General features: G+C 36.7%; 1 protein-coding gene across 1 annotated transcript in view; it reads right to left on the reverse strand.

The window, feature by feature from the left end:
- pxb overlaps nucleotides 1-17,509 on the reverse strand; it is a 498,272-nt gene that overhangs the window by 176,447 nt on the left and 304,316 nt on the right. Inside the window, exon 2 of the mRNA XM_069825279.1 lies at nucleotides 8,114-8,362. Coding sequence (XP_069681380.1) covers nucleotides 8,114-8,350 — 237 coding nt within the window. The 5' untranslated portion in view covers nucleotides 8,351-8,362. The remainder of the gene's footprint in view (nucleotides 1-8,113; nucleotides 8,363-17,509) is intronic.

Genomic DNA, 17,509 nt, shown 5'->3' on the forward strand with positions numbered 1-17,509 from the left:
CAATTGACTGAATGGCGATACAGCACTTGTGTCCTGTTTCTTGGAATTTCCAACCTCACTAGCGCACTAAAATACACGTCCAAAACGGGAATCGAATTCAGACTCGTGGTCTCCATGCAAAGATCGTCTCCGGTGCTGCATGCTAGTCCTTCAATTCGAAGTCGCGGGTTCAAAGCCGGCTGAGAACGATGATTTTAAAGAGAACTGAATTAGCATGGTTTCCCCGGGAAGAAAGTAAATCTGTGGGTCCTTATCGTACATTTAATAATAATAATAATAATAATAATAATAATAATAATAATAATAATAATAATAATTATTATTATTATTATTATTATTACTTATTTTAGCTGGCAGAGTTAAGGCCGTAAGGCCTTCTCTTCCACTCAACCAGCAAGAAGTATACATACATATGTATCAACTTACAAAGAATTCAACAATTTGATTTAGATAAGAGCTACATGTATAAAAGAGTTATTTACGAATTAAACAACAAAATACTATGAACTATTAATTAAACACTGAAATAAACTGTGTAGCAGAATTAAGCTAAAATACATAGAATGTTAATATATTTCAAATAATGTTAGATAATAGAAAGAGATTATTATGAGACAATTTTGAAAATACAGCACTATCAGGATGATGTCTAAAGGAAGGAGTAACAGTGCAGAAAGTGATAGTTTAAGTCAGTATGATTGGAGTAAAATGCTAAGAAGGTTATCTTTTAAGCTGTTTTTAAAGGTGTTTATTGTCTTGCAGCCACTAATACTTTGTGACAGGGAATTCCATTGTCGCGAGGTGGAAACTGTAAAAGATGATGAATAACGAGATGTTCTATGAAAATGTATACTTAGCGTGCCACAGATAAGTGATCTGGTATTTACGTCGTGGTTAGAGTATAGATGAGAGAAACGAGACGAAAGGTAATTTGGTGTTGAGGTGTGCAGAATTCGAAAGAGCAATGACAAGGAGTGTAAAGTTCTACGTTATTTAAGTCGGAGCCACGAAAGACTTGCGAAGGACGGTGATATGTGATCATATTGTCGTGTGTTGCATACGTATCTGACGCACATATTCTGAACTCGCTGTAACTTGTACGGCAGAAAAAGAACCCTAGAGAACGTTCGGAAAAAATGTCGACCATTTATCACTCAGGTTTTTCCATACTCAGTAACTTCTGCAGTGGAAAAGAGTTTAAATAAACTACAACTACTACCACCACTACCTACTGCTACTACACCACACCACGGTGAAGCTGTCACAGTTTAACCTGTTAACACAACGAAGAAGAGTCATACGTATACATTATAGATTTACGCGTGGTGTCCTTATATGGAATCCTTTAAAGTAATGTGACCAGACGTCCCGTTTGCAGATCTCTTGTCCCGACGCGTATTAGTTCTCTTTTGTTGGAAAATGCAAGAAAAATAATCTTGTTTAACAATGTCTCTGAAATGGAATAATGTTAAAATGTGATCAGATATCATTACAGACGTTTCTGGAGATTCCAACATTGATAACAAAGGCATGTTTAGTGAATTTGTTTATGAGAAGCAATATGTTAGCTGAGACGAGAAAGAGATGGGTAGAAATATTCCAGAATGTCTTGTATCAACAATAATTGTCATTCAGAAGCATTGCTATCATTGCAGAATTTGGGTTACCCCTTCCTGGAACCTCTTTATCAGCAAGATGGCGCTCCTCCTCATTTCGCATTGGAGGTACGCAAGTTTCTTAGTGACAATTTTCCAAGACAGTGGATTGGCAGAGGAACCGAGACAATCGCTTGGTCGCCAATGTGACCAGATCTATCACACTCTTGGACTTTTTTTCTGTGGGGATTCATCAAGGATCAAGTATACAGAACACAATGGCTGATCTCGATGATGTGAAGCTAGGAATGCGCCTTGTGATTCAAAACGTCACCATTGATATGCTGAAGAATACCTGAGAGACATCTGCCGTGCTACAAATGGTAGTCATGTTGAAGTGTATTGAAATTGCAACTCTTTAGGTGTTAGAGAATGTTAACAGTTTCAATTAAATGAGGTTTTCATTAGAGCAGTGAACTTTTATTTTATTGGTGTTTTAAACGGGACACGGCGTATATTGACAATTGAAGTGGAATCCAACTGAAATGAAACTGAATCAGCAAAGCCGTCTTCACTAGTAATCGTCAATGAAGATTGTATAGTTGGCACAACTGGTAACAAGAGAACACTGATCGTAACACACTACTGCCATCTAGCAGAATATTTGTAATGACAAGGTGGTACAATAATACATTTTCAAGACAGTTTAGTATTTCAGTAAGTCAATTAATATTTTATTGTATTAGAGTACTTTATTTATTTTAATCTTTATATACTGGGTGTTCATTTCAAAGTGTGTCATGACGTCACTGTTGTGAGCCAGCGATTTGAAGCGAGTTTCAGTTTTTATGTCCGAGAAGTTGCCTATTAATCAAGGCGTTCAATCTGAACTTGAGAACGTTTACGGTATAACTTGAATCTCGTAGCAACAGATGGCGGTCTGTAAAGTCTGTGTGCTACCATAACCTCTTTCGAACTGTGTTTTGCGCGGGCAAGTCGTACGCAGGGTATTTGTTATCATTGGTTGCGTACGGCAACATTCCACAATACAAATCAAATGCTCCGTGTCCATGTTGACCATCGAAGTTAATGTCAACAAATACGTAAGTAATCCTCTTAACCCTCTCCCCATATCCCGACAGTAAGAAAAAAATTCACTTCAGTACGTGTTTCCAAACAGTTCACATTCTTGCCACTACTGGCGTTACCGTACGTATCGGTAAGTAATCTTCAGAATGAACGCCGTACTCGTTAGGCAACTTCTCTCTCATTTAGGTAATACGCCTCTGCGGAAGTGTAGGAAGATTGAATTCTCTAGGCTCATCGGCTAGCCACATGACGGCATACAGCGAGCCATGACACACTTTGAACTGAACACCCAGTAGTACTTTCTTCTAATCGTGCAATAGTCAATTAAATTGCACTCGAGTTCTGATTTTCTCTGGATAAATCAAAACCTCTAGTGAGATTACTGTTGATAAATAGGCCAAACAGCCACCGGAAATAAGTTAAGGGTATACGTACGTGAACGACCACAAATATCATCAGAAAATGCAGGCTCTAAATTCCTAAGATTTTAAAAGAAAATGAACTCACAATTGGAAAAAAATTACAAGGTACCACAACAAGACTTATTAAAACTAAAATTTCTGATAAAAGTATAAAAAGGTTACTAAGAATATTTTTGAAACCAGTTTTACCAAAGTATGAAAAAAAATTCTGCAGTTACATCATTTGGTAACCAGAACATTGTTATGATCTCTCGGACATCTTTAATATTTTTCCTGCATGTAATAAACACTCATTTCTGAAAATTAGACTACTCTCAGACATGTAGAGTTGTTTATTTTAATATAATTAATTTTTTATTTCTCCTATATAAAATATATTAAAATTACATAATGTTTTGTGACCTACATTTTCTATTTTCAAAGAAATGGACATTATTCTAATCCACATTTTGCATAAATGCATGTTAAATCAGTGTAAAAAATTTCAGAATTCTCTCTCTAATTGTTGTGGAGTTACAAAATAATATGTGTGAAAATTTTTAAATTTTCGAAAATTTAATTTAAAGTAAAAAGTAAATTCTAAAAAATGTTATTATTAACCTTTTTGATACTTTTATCAGATATTTAAGTTCTAATAAGTCTTGTTGTGGTACTATGTAATTTTTGTCCAATTGTGAATTGATTCCCTTATAAAATTTTTAAAATTTAGAGCCTCCATTTTCTGATAATACTTGTGGTCGTTCACATACGTATACCCTTAAATCCCTCCAGACTTTTGATATATCTGTAAGCTTCTACTTTTCAGAAAGCCCAAAAATCTTTTGTCCACTTTGTGCTGTTCTAAGCGTTGATTTATACTGGCTCCTTTAATTAAAACATCACATTACAAATATCACTTTATTAACGTAATTTACATATTTCTGGTCAATACGAACGAAACGTTTCATACGGATATCAAACTTTTAACGCGGTACTATGCGTGAATGGAACTGACAGTTGGTTTCCGAATTGGGTTATGTGCGTGTCAGTTGGGCTGCCTACTACATAGGAGCACCCAGTAACTTTCGAAGAAATGTAGCGTCGCGTCGTAACTAATCTCCAGTGACTCTGTTCTGGTTAACTATACGCAGAAGTCTGTCTGTCCTTTTACTCGGCATAACACGAAGATAAATCCACTGGATATCTACAACAATGCTTTACAGCAACAGGAAAAAAGGTAAAACCGTCATCAGAGGCACCAAATAAAAAGGTTTGTAATCGGAATTCCTTCTACTGCACCTTCTTCTTCACTTGTACGCAAAAACATTTTCTTAGAACTTTAGCCAATGCTGAGACCGCCCACGCTTGCTTGGTAATGGCGTACTGAATAGCTTACGGGAGTAATTAAATGACCAGTGCAATGCAAAACTCTTTTTCGCCAAATTGGAGCTAATGTAATGGCTAAAATTATCCACGCCTCTCAACAATCAGATAGGTAGATTCGGTTGCTTTTATGAAATGGACAACGCCATTTGGTGAGAGTTTTTGTATACAAGATGACAATTTTAAAATTAAATCTAACCAAAAAAATAAAAGACTGGATCACTGGAAACTAAGGCTAAAGGCATCGGGGACGACAACCCCGTACGGCAATATATGACGTCACACAGTTAACAACTGCTACCTGAGGATCGAGACAAATGACGAAGAGCCCTGAGCTCGTAAATTTCTTGACACGCCGTAACTTCCACATTACCATTCGTCCATCATCCTTATTGATTCCTGAGTCGTAATAAAATACACGTTCTTCGCTGGAAAGGAATAACGAAATTTTAAAACTAGATATCGCACAGAGTCTTTTATACCAACTAGATAGGTTAAAATATTTCGACGATTTTTTTATTGTCCTAAATCATGTAAGTGAGTGAAGTATTTGGTTACGATTTCATTTTATGAAATGATTTAAAGAAATAAATCCCATACAGTACGGTTAGCGATTGAAATTGTTTTTTTCTCTATTGTGATAGAGGAGGCCTTGAAACTGAACGACTATGCAATCCAGGTGCACAACTGTTGCTATGACATTCAAACAAACGAAAAAACACAAATTCCAACATTGATTCCGCGACAATAATTCTGTTGGTGGAAGAATAAAAATTTAATAACGAACAATAAAACCAATATACATCTAGCGTAGAGAAAATCGTTTCATAATAAACAATAAGCCCATACTGTTCATCGGAAATAAACTTTTTTCTTCGCATTTAGTGATGTGCCTGGAATGGCTACCTCTTGAACTATTAGCATATTATGAATGAAAATAATGTAGCCTACATTTTTCTCCCCTCTGTTATCTGTATGATTAAGCTCTTTGTAAACATTTTGATTACTTAAACTTCAGATTATTGGTATGAATTAATTTTAGTCTGTGAGGAAATGCGAAGAGTACAAGAACTACTGGGTGTTCATTTCAAAGTGTGTCATGACGTCACTGTTGATGGGTCAGCGATTTGAAGCGAGTTTCAGCTTTTGTGTCAGAGAAGTTGCCTATTAATCAAGGCGTTCAATCTGAACTTGAGAACGTGTACGGTATAACTTGAACGTCGTAGCAACAGATAGCGGTCTGTACGGTCTGTGTGCTACCATAACCTCTTTCGAACTGTGTTTTGCGCGGGCAAGTCGTACGCAGGGTATTTGTTATCATCGGTTGCGTACGGCAACATTCCCCAATACAAATCAAATGCTCCGTGTCCATGTTCACCGTCCAAGTTAATGTCAACAAATACGTAAGTAATCGTCTTAACCCTCTCCCTATATCCCGACAGTAAGAAAAAACTCACCTCAGTACATGTTTCAAAACAGTTCACCTTCCTGCCACTACCGGCGTTACCGTACGTATCGGTAAGTACTCTTCTGAATGAACGCCGTACTTGCTAGGCAACTTCTCTGGCAGATAAGTAATACACCTCTGCGGAAGTGTAGGAAGATTGAATTCTCTAGGTTCATCGACTAGCCACGTGACGGCATACAGCGAGCCATGACACACTTTGAACTGAACACCCAGTATACCTTTTCATTACAAAAATCTGGCCTGAAATATCATTTTTCAACGCAAGGTAATAGCTACTTTAAGAAACGGGGTATTTATTTCACCGAGCCATAGTAAGCAGAGACCTGCAATTTTTCGCAGTAATAAAACAGCCTCATCATCAGAAGGCGAAGAGGAGCGGGAAAATGTATTTTTCCGATACGTTACGATGCACTGTTCTCCATAACTGGGCCGATGAGCAGCTTCTAAACGTTGGATGACTCTACATGTAAGATGGTGAAAATACCCCAAGAAACACCGTGAAGTCTAAGGTCACACTTTATAAACTTAAATTTAATTATAGCTACATTAGCTTAAATGAATTTCAGACTATTCTTACATTTCATCATTCTGTTAATAGCCTACGTCATATTGCCACAAAAACGGATGTAAGCAGAGGACATCCATATTAATCAACGCCATCACGCATGTTGACATCACTTGCTCGCGCACTGTTACCACAACAATATCTAATAATGTATCTAATGATCGGCGTATTTCCGTAATAAATTCAATAGCTGAAGTATTTAAGCATGTATTTGTATATTAGAATTCTCGACCATGGTAATCCTATTTTATCTGAACACCAAAATGGTTTATTTCCTAAATGATCTACTAAAATTTATTTCAAACAGAAATTACACAATAATTTGGATAAAGGTATAAGAGTAGATGTAATTTACATGGATTTTTGTTAAAGTATTTGACAAAGTTAATAAAAAATTTCTATTATGCAAAATGATAAAATTTGGCACTCCGAAAAATTTAATACCATTTTTCTCATCTTATTTGATAAAGAGTATTGGAATTTCATTGGGCAATGGTAAAATTAATTTATTAGCATATGCTGATGATATTGTCCTTCTAGGACAAACAGAAGATGATATCAAGAAACTTTTTAGACTCTTAGTAGAAGAAACAAGAATAACAGGGTTAAAAATTAATTCTGATAAAACTAAATACATGAATATATCACGTATCTCAAATAATAGAGGGTCACTTATAATAGATGATTGGGAGTTTCAAAAAGTTACTGAATTTAAATACTTAGGAAGTATAATTAATGAAACAGGCTTATTTGGGAAAGAAATTGAACACAGACTGGTTACGGCAAATAAGTGTTACTACTCCCTTCATAAATTGCTTAGTTCCAAACTCCTTTCTAGATTATCAAAATTAAGATGCTATGAAACTATAATCCTACCAACTCTCCTATATTGCTGTGAAACTTGGATATTAACAAAAAAAAAACAACAACAAAATCCCTTTTTACTTTTGAGAACAAAATGTTGAGGAAGATTTTTGGTCCCATTCAAGAAAATAACACATGGAGAATTTTGAACAACAGGGAACTAAGGGATATTTATGAAGATCCGGACATAATAGCCTTAATAAAAAGTCGAAGACTACGTTGGCTTGGACACGTTCTACGGCGTGATGAAGACTCTCTTCTACGAAAAGCTTTCGACTATTCTCCAAGATGTACAGACCTCTTCGTAGACCTCGTCTCCGTTGACAGGACCAAGTATATGATAATCTTTGTACAGTGGGAGGACGAATAGCGATATATCGTGAATGAGGCTAAAAACATGTTAGGTTTTGAAATGCCCTAAATTGATTGATTGATTGATTGGATTAATTGATTAATTGATTGATTTGATAAAGAGACAACTGTACGTATTTTTTCACGATGAGCAATACGAATATTTTATGAGGTATTCTAGACTGCCATAAGGATCAAACTCAGGACTCCTTTCATTCTTAATCATAATAAATGATATACTTAATGCTACAACTCATTCTAAATGCTTATTGTTTGCTGATAGTTAAAAATTATATGAGACAATAGTCTGTATAAATAACATCTAGCCAGTGTACTTTCTTAATACGGTTGGTTGCAGGTTCGTCATCATGTCTCTAGGCTACTGAGGGCTACTCACAGGCACAGCGTCGCAGGTCTCGAGGTCCGGGATGGGCGCCTCGGAGCAATCCGCCCCGGAAGATTCCTGGAGGAAAGGCGGCCGAGGCGGCGGCGGCAGGCGGAACTCCGGGGGCGGGCCTGGACAGTCGCACTCGTAGTCGGCGCTGTCCATGTCCCACAGGGCGGTGAGCTCGGGGGGCGGCGGCGGGGAAGGAGGGGACGGCGGGGGCGGCTTATCAGTGCTCTTCAGAGTCATGACTGCTCCCTCCTGCAACAACAACAACAACAATAATAATAATAATAATAATAATAATAATAATGATAATAATAATAAAGGTGAAGGTAAAGGTATCCCCGTAACATGCCATGAAGGCACTTGGGGGCATGGAGGTAGAGCCCTATGCTTTCCATGACCTCGGCACTAGAATGAGGTGGTGTGGTCGGCACCACGCTCTGGCCGCCTTTTACCCCCGGGAAAGACCCAGTACTCAATTTTATAGGAGGCTGAGTGAACCTCGGGGCCGTTCTGAAAGTTTGGCAACGAGAAAAAATCCTGTCACCACCTGGGATGAATAATAATTATAGAAACTCAGATATTCAACGCCTAACAACTGCGGAAATGAGATTTCTAAGGAGGACTGCCGGCTACAGCTTGCTTGACCACAAAAGGAATGAACTAATTACAAAATAATTGAAAATTACACCTATTTATGAAAATCTCAACCACTATAGACAAAAATGGCTTAATCATGTCAATAGAATGGACCGTTGCAGACTCCCAAGAGAATTCTCCGCTATATACCACATGGAAGACGATCTTTGGGACGCCCCCTGAAAAGATGGACGGAGTCCCGTAACAGGCCACTAGGCCTAATACGATGATAATAATTATAGACCTACAGTAGGCTACATATATTGGTAACTTGACACTCCAGAAGTCGCAAGCAAAAAGGCGAAACTACTGAGAACATATTTTTAAGAAAAACTGCTGGACGGAAAGAGAGAACAACTGAAAACCTGGCACGTATTGGATAAGATTGCAGAGAGAAATAACTATACACACACACACACACACACACACACACACACACACACACACACACACACACACACACACACATATATGTAGGCTGAAGTCTGATTGAGCAGCAGAGTTTTTGTGGGTTTACTTCATGTGTTGAATGAAAATTTGTCTTGGACACATATATGTAGGCTGAAGTCTGATTGAACAGCAGGGTTTTTGTGGGTTTACTTCATGTGTTGAATGAAAATTTGTCTTGGACAGACGTGCCCAGGCACAAGTTTGAAAATTCTTTGGCGGCTTCTTTCTTACGCTATTGAAACCGTTGAACTCACCCGCTCGCTGTTGGTGATTTTGGGCTTGTTCGATCCCTTTCCACCTACTCTTGACTTCTGTTAAGATTTTTGCTATTTTTTGTTACGCTCATAAGAGGCATTGCGTGCCATATTTAAAATGTAATTTCTTCCCCAGAAGAAAGGTTATACAAAATTAATTTCGCGTTAAGTAAAGTAAATTGGCATTTTATTAGCTAGAGCTCTTCCAGCGCTTTACAACGACACTAAACACGAATATGTTACATCAACCGTATGCCGAGATAAATTGAGTGGAACGCTACGTCGCGGTCATCTCCTCGCTCTACAGCAGACTAACATCGTAATATCATTTTTGCAAGTCTACTACTTTAAAAATTATACCGGTTTTCGCTGTAGTCTACCACTGTTTGTGTTTATCGCATAATTTGAAGTGCAGCCCCTATATTGATCCGAGATCATAGACGCAGTCCTACGCCAAAACAATGGTATGAACACACATCAAAAATGGATTCATACAGGGCAGTCCAACAAGCGGAGCTACCGGACGTTGAGAAGTGCGATGCCATGAAGATGTCAGTTGACTCCATTTCTATATGGTCGGAGCGAACTTCTCGGTACAGTTTGAAAATGATGATGATGGTGACGACAATAATATTCAGATACGCACCGACACATATCCTCACCAAATAAATTAATTAATCTGTAATTAATGTTTGCAAACCAGTCGTTTATTTCTTTATCCCTTCAACCTCTTTCTGGGTCGTACATTCCAGTGCCCACAGGGGACGGAAAATTTTTTAGATCACATACGAGACATGTACTATGGTGGGACTCCTCTGGTCAGGGATCAGCTTGACACAGGGACACGAACACATATTATAAAGAATGAACCGTTAATAATATCATTAATTCCAGGGGGATATTAAAAAAAAGTTCCATACAATTTTTATCCTTTTTGCTTCCTTTTGGAGATAAATATTCTTTTATATGAAATATTTAATTACGTGTTTTGGAAAAGCCATTGATTTAATTCCCAATATGCTCAGTCAATTTAAGAGAGCAGCGTATTATGATAATAAATTATTCAAAGAATGTTAGTTTTGTCTTTAAATGTGCAGAAATGTGATCCGAACAAATGTAAGTTTTCCTTTTGAAAAAACTGTAAAATGTTTTATTTGTTCGGACCAATTTCTGCACATTTAAAGACAAAACTACAATTGTGTCAATCATTTATTATCACAATACACTGCTCTCTTGAATGGACTGAGCATATTGGGAATTAAATCAATAGCTTTCCCTAAGCAAGTTATGAAATGCGTCACATAAAGCAATTTTTATCTCGGAAAGGAAGCAAAAATGAGCAATATTGGATTAAACTTTTTGTTTGAAATATTTCAAAGAATAACCCCCTGAAATTAATGACATTACCTACGGTCCACCGTGTACAGACAACGGACGGAACGTTCGGGATAGATGGAGAGCAAATTCCAACCCCGCATACCCTTTGTGAATGGAGAAAACTCGGAAAAACCTCACATTCAGATTAATCGAGCTCGGCGTTAGAACCCGGGACTTCCCGAATGCTAGTCTGAGACGAAATCGCAATCATCGTAGAAGTACAAAATCTGATGTTTCCAGTTCGTTGTTTGTGGAGCATAGCAGACTAGGTTTCTGAACAGTATAGCAGCTGGTGGTGCAGGTACTGTAGACGGACCGACACAACAGAGTGGATTGCAATATAAACCATTTGCCTCACGGCTAAGAGTTGAGGACCAGCGAGATAAACTATTCCCGAAAATAGCCCCGCAATTCTAGTAGGAAAATTCGGGAACTTCTCTCATCGTGGCGACTTCGCTAACTATCCGCGGTGAGACTGGAGTGGAAGCTATACCCCGCTCTGCCGCACGGCTCCCCTTCACAATTCATGCTTATTATGTAGCTATACCCGCTTTCTCTTATTCTTCTTTCCTGGTTAGCAAATTCAACTTTCTGTTTCGGTCTGAGAAGTCGTTCCTTAGAATACGTGACGTAATTTTTATTGCAACTAAACAAAAATCGATACTGTTGAGAGAGATTTAGTAATTCTGAGGTAATTTTTATTGCAACTGAACAAAAATCGATATTGTTGAGAGAGATTTAGTAACTCTGAGGTAATTTTTATTGCAACTGAACAAAAATCGATACTTTTGAGAGGGATTTAGTAATTCTGAGGTAATTTTTATTGCAACTGAACAAAAATCGATACTGTTGAGAGAGATTTAGTAATTCTGAGGTAATTTTTATTGCAACTGAACAAAAATCGATACTGTTGAGAGAAATTTAGTAATTCTGAGGTAATTTTTATTGCAACTGAACAAAAATCGATACTGTTGAGAGAGATTTAGTAATTCTGAGGTAATTTTTATTGCAACTGAACAAAAATCGATACTGTTGAGAGAGATTTAGTAATTCTGAGATAATTTTTATTGCAACTGAACAAAAATCGATACTGTTGAGAGAGATTTAGTAACTCTGAGGTAATTTTTATTGCAACTGAACAAAACTCGATACTGTTGAGAGAGATGTAGTAACTTTGAGATAATTTTTATTAGAAATGAACAAAAATCGATACTGTTGAAAGAGATTTAGTAACTCTGAGGTAATTTTAATTCCAATTGAACAAAAATCCATACTGTTGAGAGAGATTTAGTAATTCTGAGGTAATTTTTATTGCAACTGAACAAAAATCGATACTGTTGAGAGAGATGTAGTAACTAAGAGGTAATTTTTATTGCAACTGAACAAAAATCGATACTGTTGAGAGAGATGTAGTAACTCTGAGGTAAATTTTATTGCAACTGAACAAAAATCGATACTGTTGAGAGAGATGTGGTAACTCTTAAGGTAATTTTTATTGCAACTGAACAAAAATCGATACTGTTGAGAGAGATGTAGTAACTGTGAGGTAATTTTTATTGCAAATGTACAAAAATCTATACTGTTGAGAGAGATGTTGTAACTCTGAGGTAATTTTTATTGCAACTGAACAAAAATCAATACTGTTGAGAGAGATGTAATAACTCTGAGGTAATTTTTATTGCAACTGAACAAAAATCCATACTGTTGAGAGAGAGAGATGTAGTAACTCTGAGGTAATTTTTATTGCAACTGAACAAAAATCCATACTGTAGAGAGAGATGTAGCAAGTCTGAGGTAATTTTTATTGCAACTGAACAAAAATCCATACTGTTGAGAAAGATGTAGTAACTCTGAGGTAATTTTATTGCAACTGAACAAAAATCGATACTGTTGAGTTAGATGTAATAACATCGAGGGAATCATTCCATTCAAAACTGAACTGTATGTTTTATTCCCCGCATCCCAACATATTTGTAACAGTCAAGGCATTTCAAGATATACAGTGTAACACTTACGTGAAATATTGCACTCGCATGGAGAAGAGGGAGACAAAAATCAGTGATAAAGAGGATTTTTAGGGAACTTATGACAATATATGAAAATGGCTTATTTTTTAAATTTGAATATGTTAAGGCTGTTAGTTTCAAATGCCTTCCCGTTACCAACATCTAGTAAAGTTTTGGAATTATCTAATATGATTTCTAATTATGACAACTATTATTATTTTAACTCTGGCATAAAGGTCTATAATGCATAATTTTTAACCATATCTGTACACTTATTTGTACTAACAGTCTTAAGTCTTTTAAAATTGGAAGGCAATTTATGCACTGTAGTAGATTTCCTGTATTAGCAAACGGAACCGTGTTTGGTTGTTTAGAATTTTCAAGGCGGGACCAACATAGGTTGTCCCTTTTTGACAAGCGAAAGCGATTTGGGTTTTGAAACCAGGAAATGGAATCGAGCGAGGATCCAGTCTTACCGATGTGGACAAATTGTTATCAGTCTACCCATCTACCTCGCCAGCCACACTTCAATATGTCAACCCACGCATTTATTTATTATCAATTCAACTACCAGTTTAACATGGGATAAGCACATCGAATACATATGCACAAAGCTATCAAGAGGTTTATATTTGTTAAAGAAATTAACGACTTGCGTTTCTCAAAATTATTTAAGATGTGCCTACTTTTCTTTCTTTCAGTCGATAATTCGATATGCCCTAACTTTCTGGGGAAATGGAACCAAAATTGGAAGCGCCTTGATTTTACAAAAGAAAGCCATTAGAATTTTATGTAAATCAAACTATCTGGAACATTGTCGGCCACTTTTCAGACAATCACGGATTTTAACAATCATAAATTTGTATATATATGATCTAGCACTTTACACTCGACAAAATATCGACAATTACTCATTAGTGGCCAATATACATGATCATGAAATTAGAAATAGTGAACAAATTAATATTCCATATTCTAGATTACACAAGAGCAACACAAACTTTTTAATTATGGGGATGAAATTATATAATAATCTCCCAAGTCAATATTATAAATTACCAATTAATAGCTTCAAAACTAGATTTTACAATTGGTTCTTAAATAATCCTTTTTATTCTGTTGCTGAGTTTTTCAACACAAATTTGAATGAAATTGTATTTTAATAAATAAGTTTAAATGCAATTTAGTTAGTTTTCTTTAATTTAAAAGTTTCGAATTATTTCATGTTTTCATTGTATTATTTAAATTTTACTGTTTCTTTTATTAGTGTTTTTAAAAATGTATTTATATGCTTTTCAATGTATTCTGACGAAGCCTAAAACGGTATATCTAATGGCCAAATAAATTGAATTGAATTGAATTGAATACCTATCAACTTATGTAGATCTACCTTATCTGAGTATATACAAAGCCTGTATCGTGGAATTATTTCCTTAACATATGACGGCATACTAACAACAGAGATAACCATTACATAAGCAAGATTTAAACCCATTATCGTGGCTTTGATGAAAAATAAAGCTGAACATCTTATCATGGTCTGCAGCTCACAGAATGTACGAGTATTCCCACCTACAGCTGGGCTGGAGGACAAGAAGCTAAGCGGCCTGATACTGCCTGATTTAACGTGGCAATTTCAACACTATGAACGGCTATTACCGCTATAAGTTTTAATGAAAATCTGATTCTAATAAACATCTCCTGAGCTAGCCTTTCTCCTCATTTTTAGCCGATGTACAGTTGGGGTCTAAATGTAACCAAGTCTGATGATTTAGTAGGGTGGAGGTTCTCACCCTCACGAACCCAGTGCGAGCTGCCATTACACCCCCCCCCCCTCACCGCGCCCTGCGAGCCTTTTAATGCTTCCCGCCCGGCGAAGCTATTAAAGATCCCGATTCCATTAAGTTCCAACTGGATATAATAAAACTTATTGAAGTTTCTTCATATTAGGATACAGTTCACAGGCGACTGGAAAGGTAGTCTAAATGCCTGGGAGGGGGCAGGGGATGATTAATTCCCGCGACATTTCCCAAAAATGAAATATAAGTTAGGCTATGTTGTAGAGGGCGAAAGAAGTGGATTCAACTGCGTCTTGGGTCGCATAAATGATGAAAGATTGAAGTATTAATCCACTCTATAACTTAGGATTATATCACAGTCTAGTATATACAGTCGCGAAGCTCAATACGTAGTAAATATGCAAACATTACATAGTTGCTCACCACTAGGATCGCTAATATCGCCTCATAGGCAATGCAAAATAGTACCGTCACAGTCTATTGTTTCTAGCACCCTCAAAACTCAAGCTTCGTGACTGTATATAGTAGATTGTGATTATATATAAAAAAATAACTTTTGTGCGAGATAGTGCGTATTTGCTTGCTTTCCGCACAAAACCAATACGCGGTAAGTGTGAAATACCACATTCAGTATTCCCAACGTAACACACATAACAATGTCCCTATTCTTACCGCTTAAGCGCGAAATTCATTTTACTGCTTTAGGCTTTTAACATATTATTTTTAGAGACGTTTAACATAGTAATAATTATAAATTGGAAACTTACCACTGCAATTTCACCTAAATTGCAATGTTAATTATCGTTTTTAAATATTTGCAAAAATTAAGTAAAGTCTACTACTCCACAAAAGTTACTGCATTCCTGATACAAGTAACATTAAGGAAGCCGTGAAAAAATCAACAAGATTCCAGATGCCGATGTTATTACTGCAATATGTTATATAAATAATATTGTTAAAATATTGAAATGAAAAATAAATCATTACATAACCTTACCGTTTGTTTTAAGTTCGCATTTATAGACTGGGGGAAAAAAATACAGACGTATATCACGGCCTGCTGGAGTATAGTAAACACAGAAAACATTTTATAGCAACAATGTTGAAGATAGATATTTTGGTATTCCAAAGTTGCCGTCATTAAACAGAAACCAAGATGGTGATTTCATTGCAACTACTTACAAATTCCTCTTTCAGGTATATAATAAACGATCTTCGTACAAAATAATGTACGATACACGAACGGTATGTTTGTTTTCATGTTCTCGGAAATTAAAGAAGCTCAACTACGTTTCGCTTTTTCAATCTTTTCCTCGAACATGAAAACGTCAACATAACGCTCTTGTAACGCATATTACTATTAAAATTTAGGGAAAATCTATTAAAATAAGAGAGTTAAAAAATATAACGTGCATAAATATTAGCACGCCTTATGACAACCATTAAAATGGGTGTGGCTATGTCTGGACAAGGCCGTGAGTTTCATGTCAATACGCCTGTCTTAAATCTGCAGATCCAGACGAGATCTACTGTTTGGCACCAAAATCAGGGCACTATACTTGTTTTTTTTTTTAAAGATGGGACATGACAATTAAGCGGCCGAGCTTGGAACTACAGTGCCATGTTACCACGCTATGTGACATTCAGTTGTTTTTCCGATCGCAACGCTCCTGTCATATCCCATCTTTCAAAAAAACAAGTATAGCACATCGGAGTAACGAGATATACTGCCTACTTCTAACGCAAAAAAAATGACGAAGAAAATTGTCTGCAAACCATTCCTACTTCATTCTCTATTTAAAACAAAGAGCCATTAATTGTAGCGACATGGTTATATGTCATGTAAGAAAACATTACAAGATAAATTTAATGGACTCATGATACTATGAAGGAAACTGGTTCAATGGTTTGGGACAAGTCGTTGCACACCTAAAGACAGGAAGAGACAGATGGAATGTCCAAAACCAGTGTTTCAACGAAGTCACTGATGGAATATAGTAAAGAGAAGTAACTCATACCAAACTAAGTTGCACGTTTGTGCGCATTTCTTTCTTATTATAAAATTAGAAAATTAGACATAAGACATACTTCACAAAGAATCTGAAAGCATAGCTTGAGGAATCGAAGTGTCACTATATAGGTATAAAGGAGACTTATGCAGACAGCTGGTGTTTAATTAAACAATAAGACTGACTCAAAGCCAATAATATGAACGTTGACGTTCCTCAACTGTCCGTTAAACACAGACAATGCTGCCAACAAAACGCCAATAATCGTCTCTCTGCGATAGTCTCTTTCTGTATGAAGAAGCGGGCAGTGGGTAGAGCAGCGATATCTCGGGTTAATGAACCGGCTGAATTAGATTCCACCCTTAGACGAGGGAAAAACGGATTTCCTCAAAACCCTAATAGAATTTTTCCACTTCATTTCGGTACATTTTGCATTTTCCTCCGCAGTAGGATGACGAAGTTGGCTAAGATGTCGAACACTGGAAGCCTTGCGAGGCGACGACGGGGGGGGGGGACTAAGGGGGGGGGAAGTCCTTTAAAACCCTTCAACATCCACAAAAGAATGTAACACAAAAAAAAAAAGACTTTCTGTCCGCCATTGTCATCTTGACGACATGCTGAAAAATGAGCTCAGGTAGGCAGTAGCCTACGTGGTTTACACGCCACAATTTAACAGAAGTTCGATCATCCTTCAGGCTGTCTGAATCGTGTGAAACGCTAGAGGTTCATTCACAATAAAACTAAACATAATGTAAACGTTAACTTAAGAATGTAAACATCACCGTAAAACCAAAACTTCAAACCATCATTCACGATGGGAACATAAACATAACCGTGAAGATACTTGGTAACCATGGAAACATAACAA

Source organism: Periplaneta americana, chromosome 5, assembly GCF_040183065.1.
Source record: "Periplaneta americana isolate PAMFEO1 chromosome 5, P.americana_PAMFEO1_priV1, whole genome shotgun sequence".
Lineage (NCBI taxonomy): Eukaryota > Metazoa > Arthropoda > Insecta > Blattodea > Blattidae > Periplaneta > Periplaneta americana.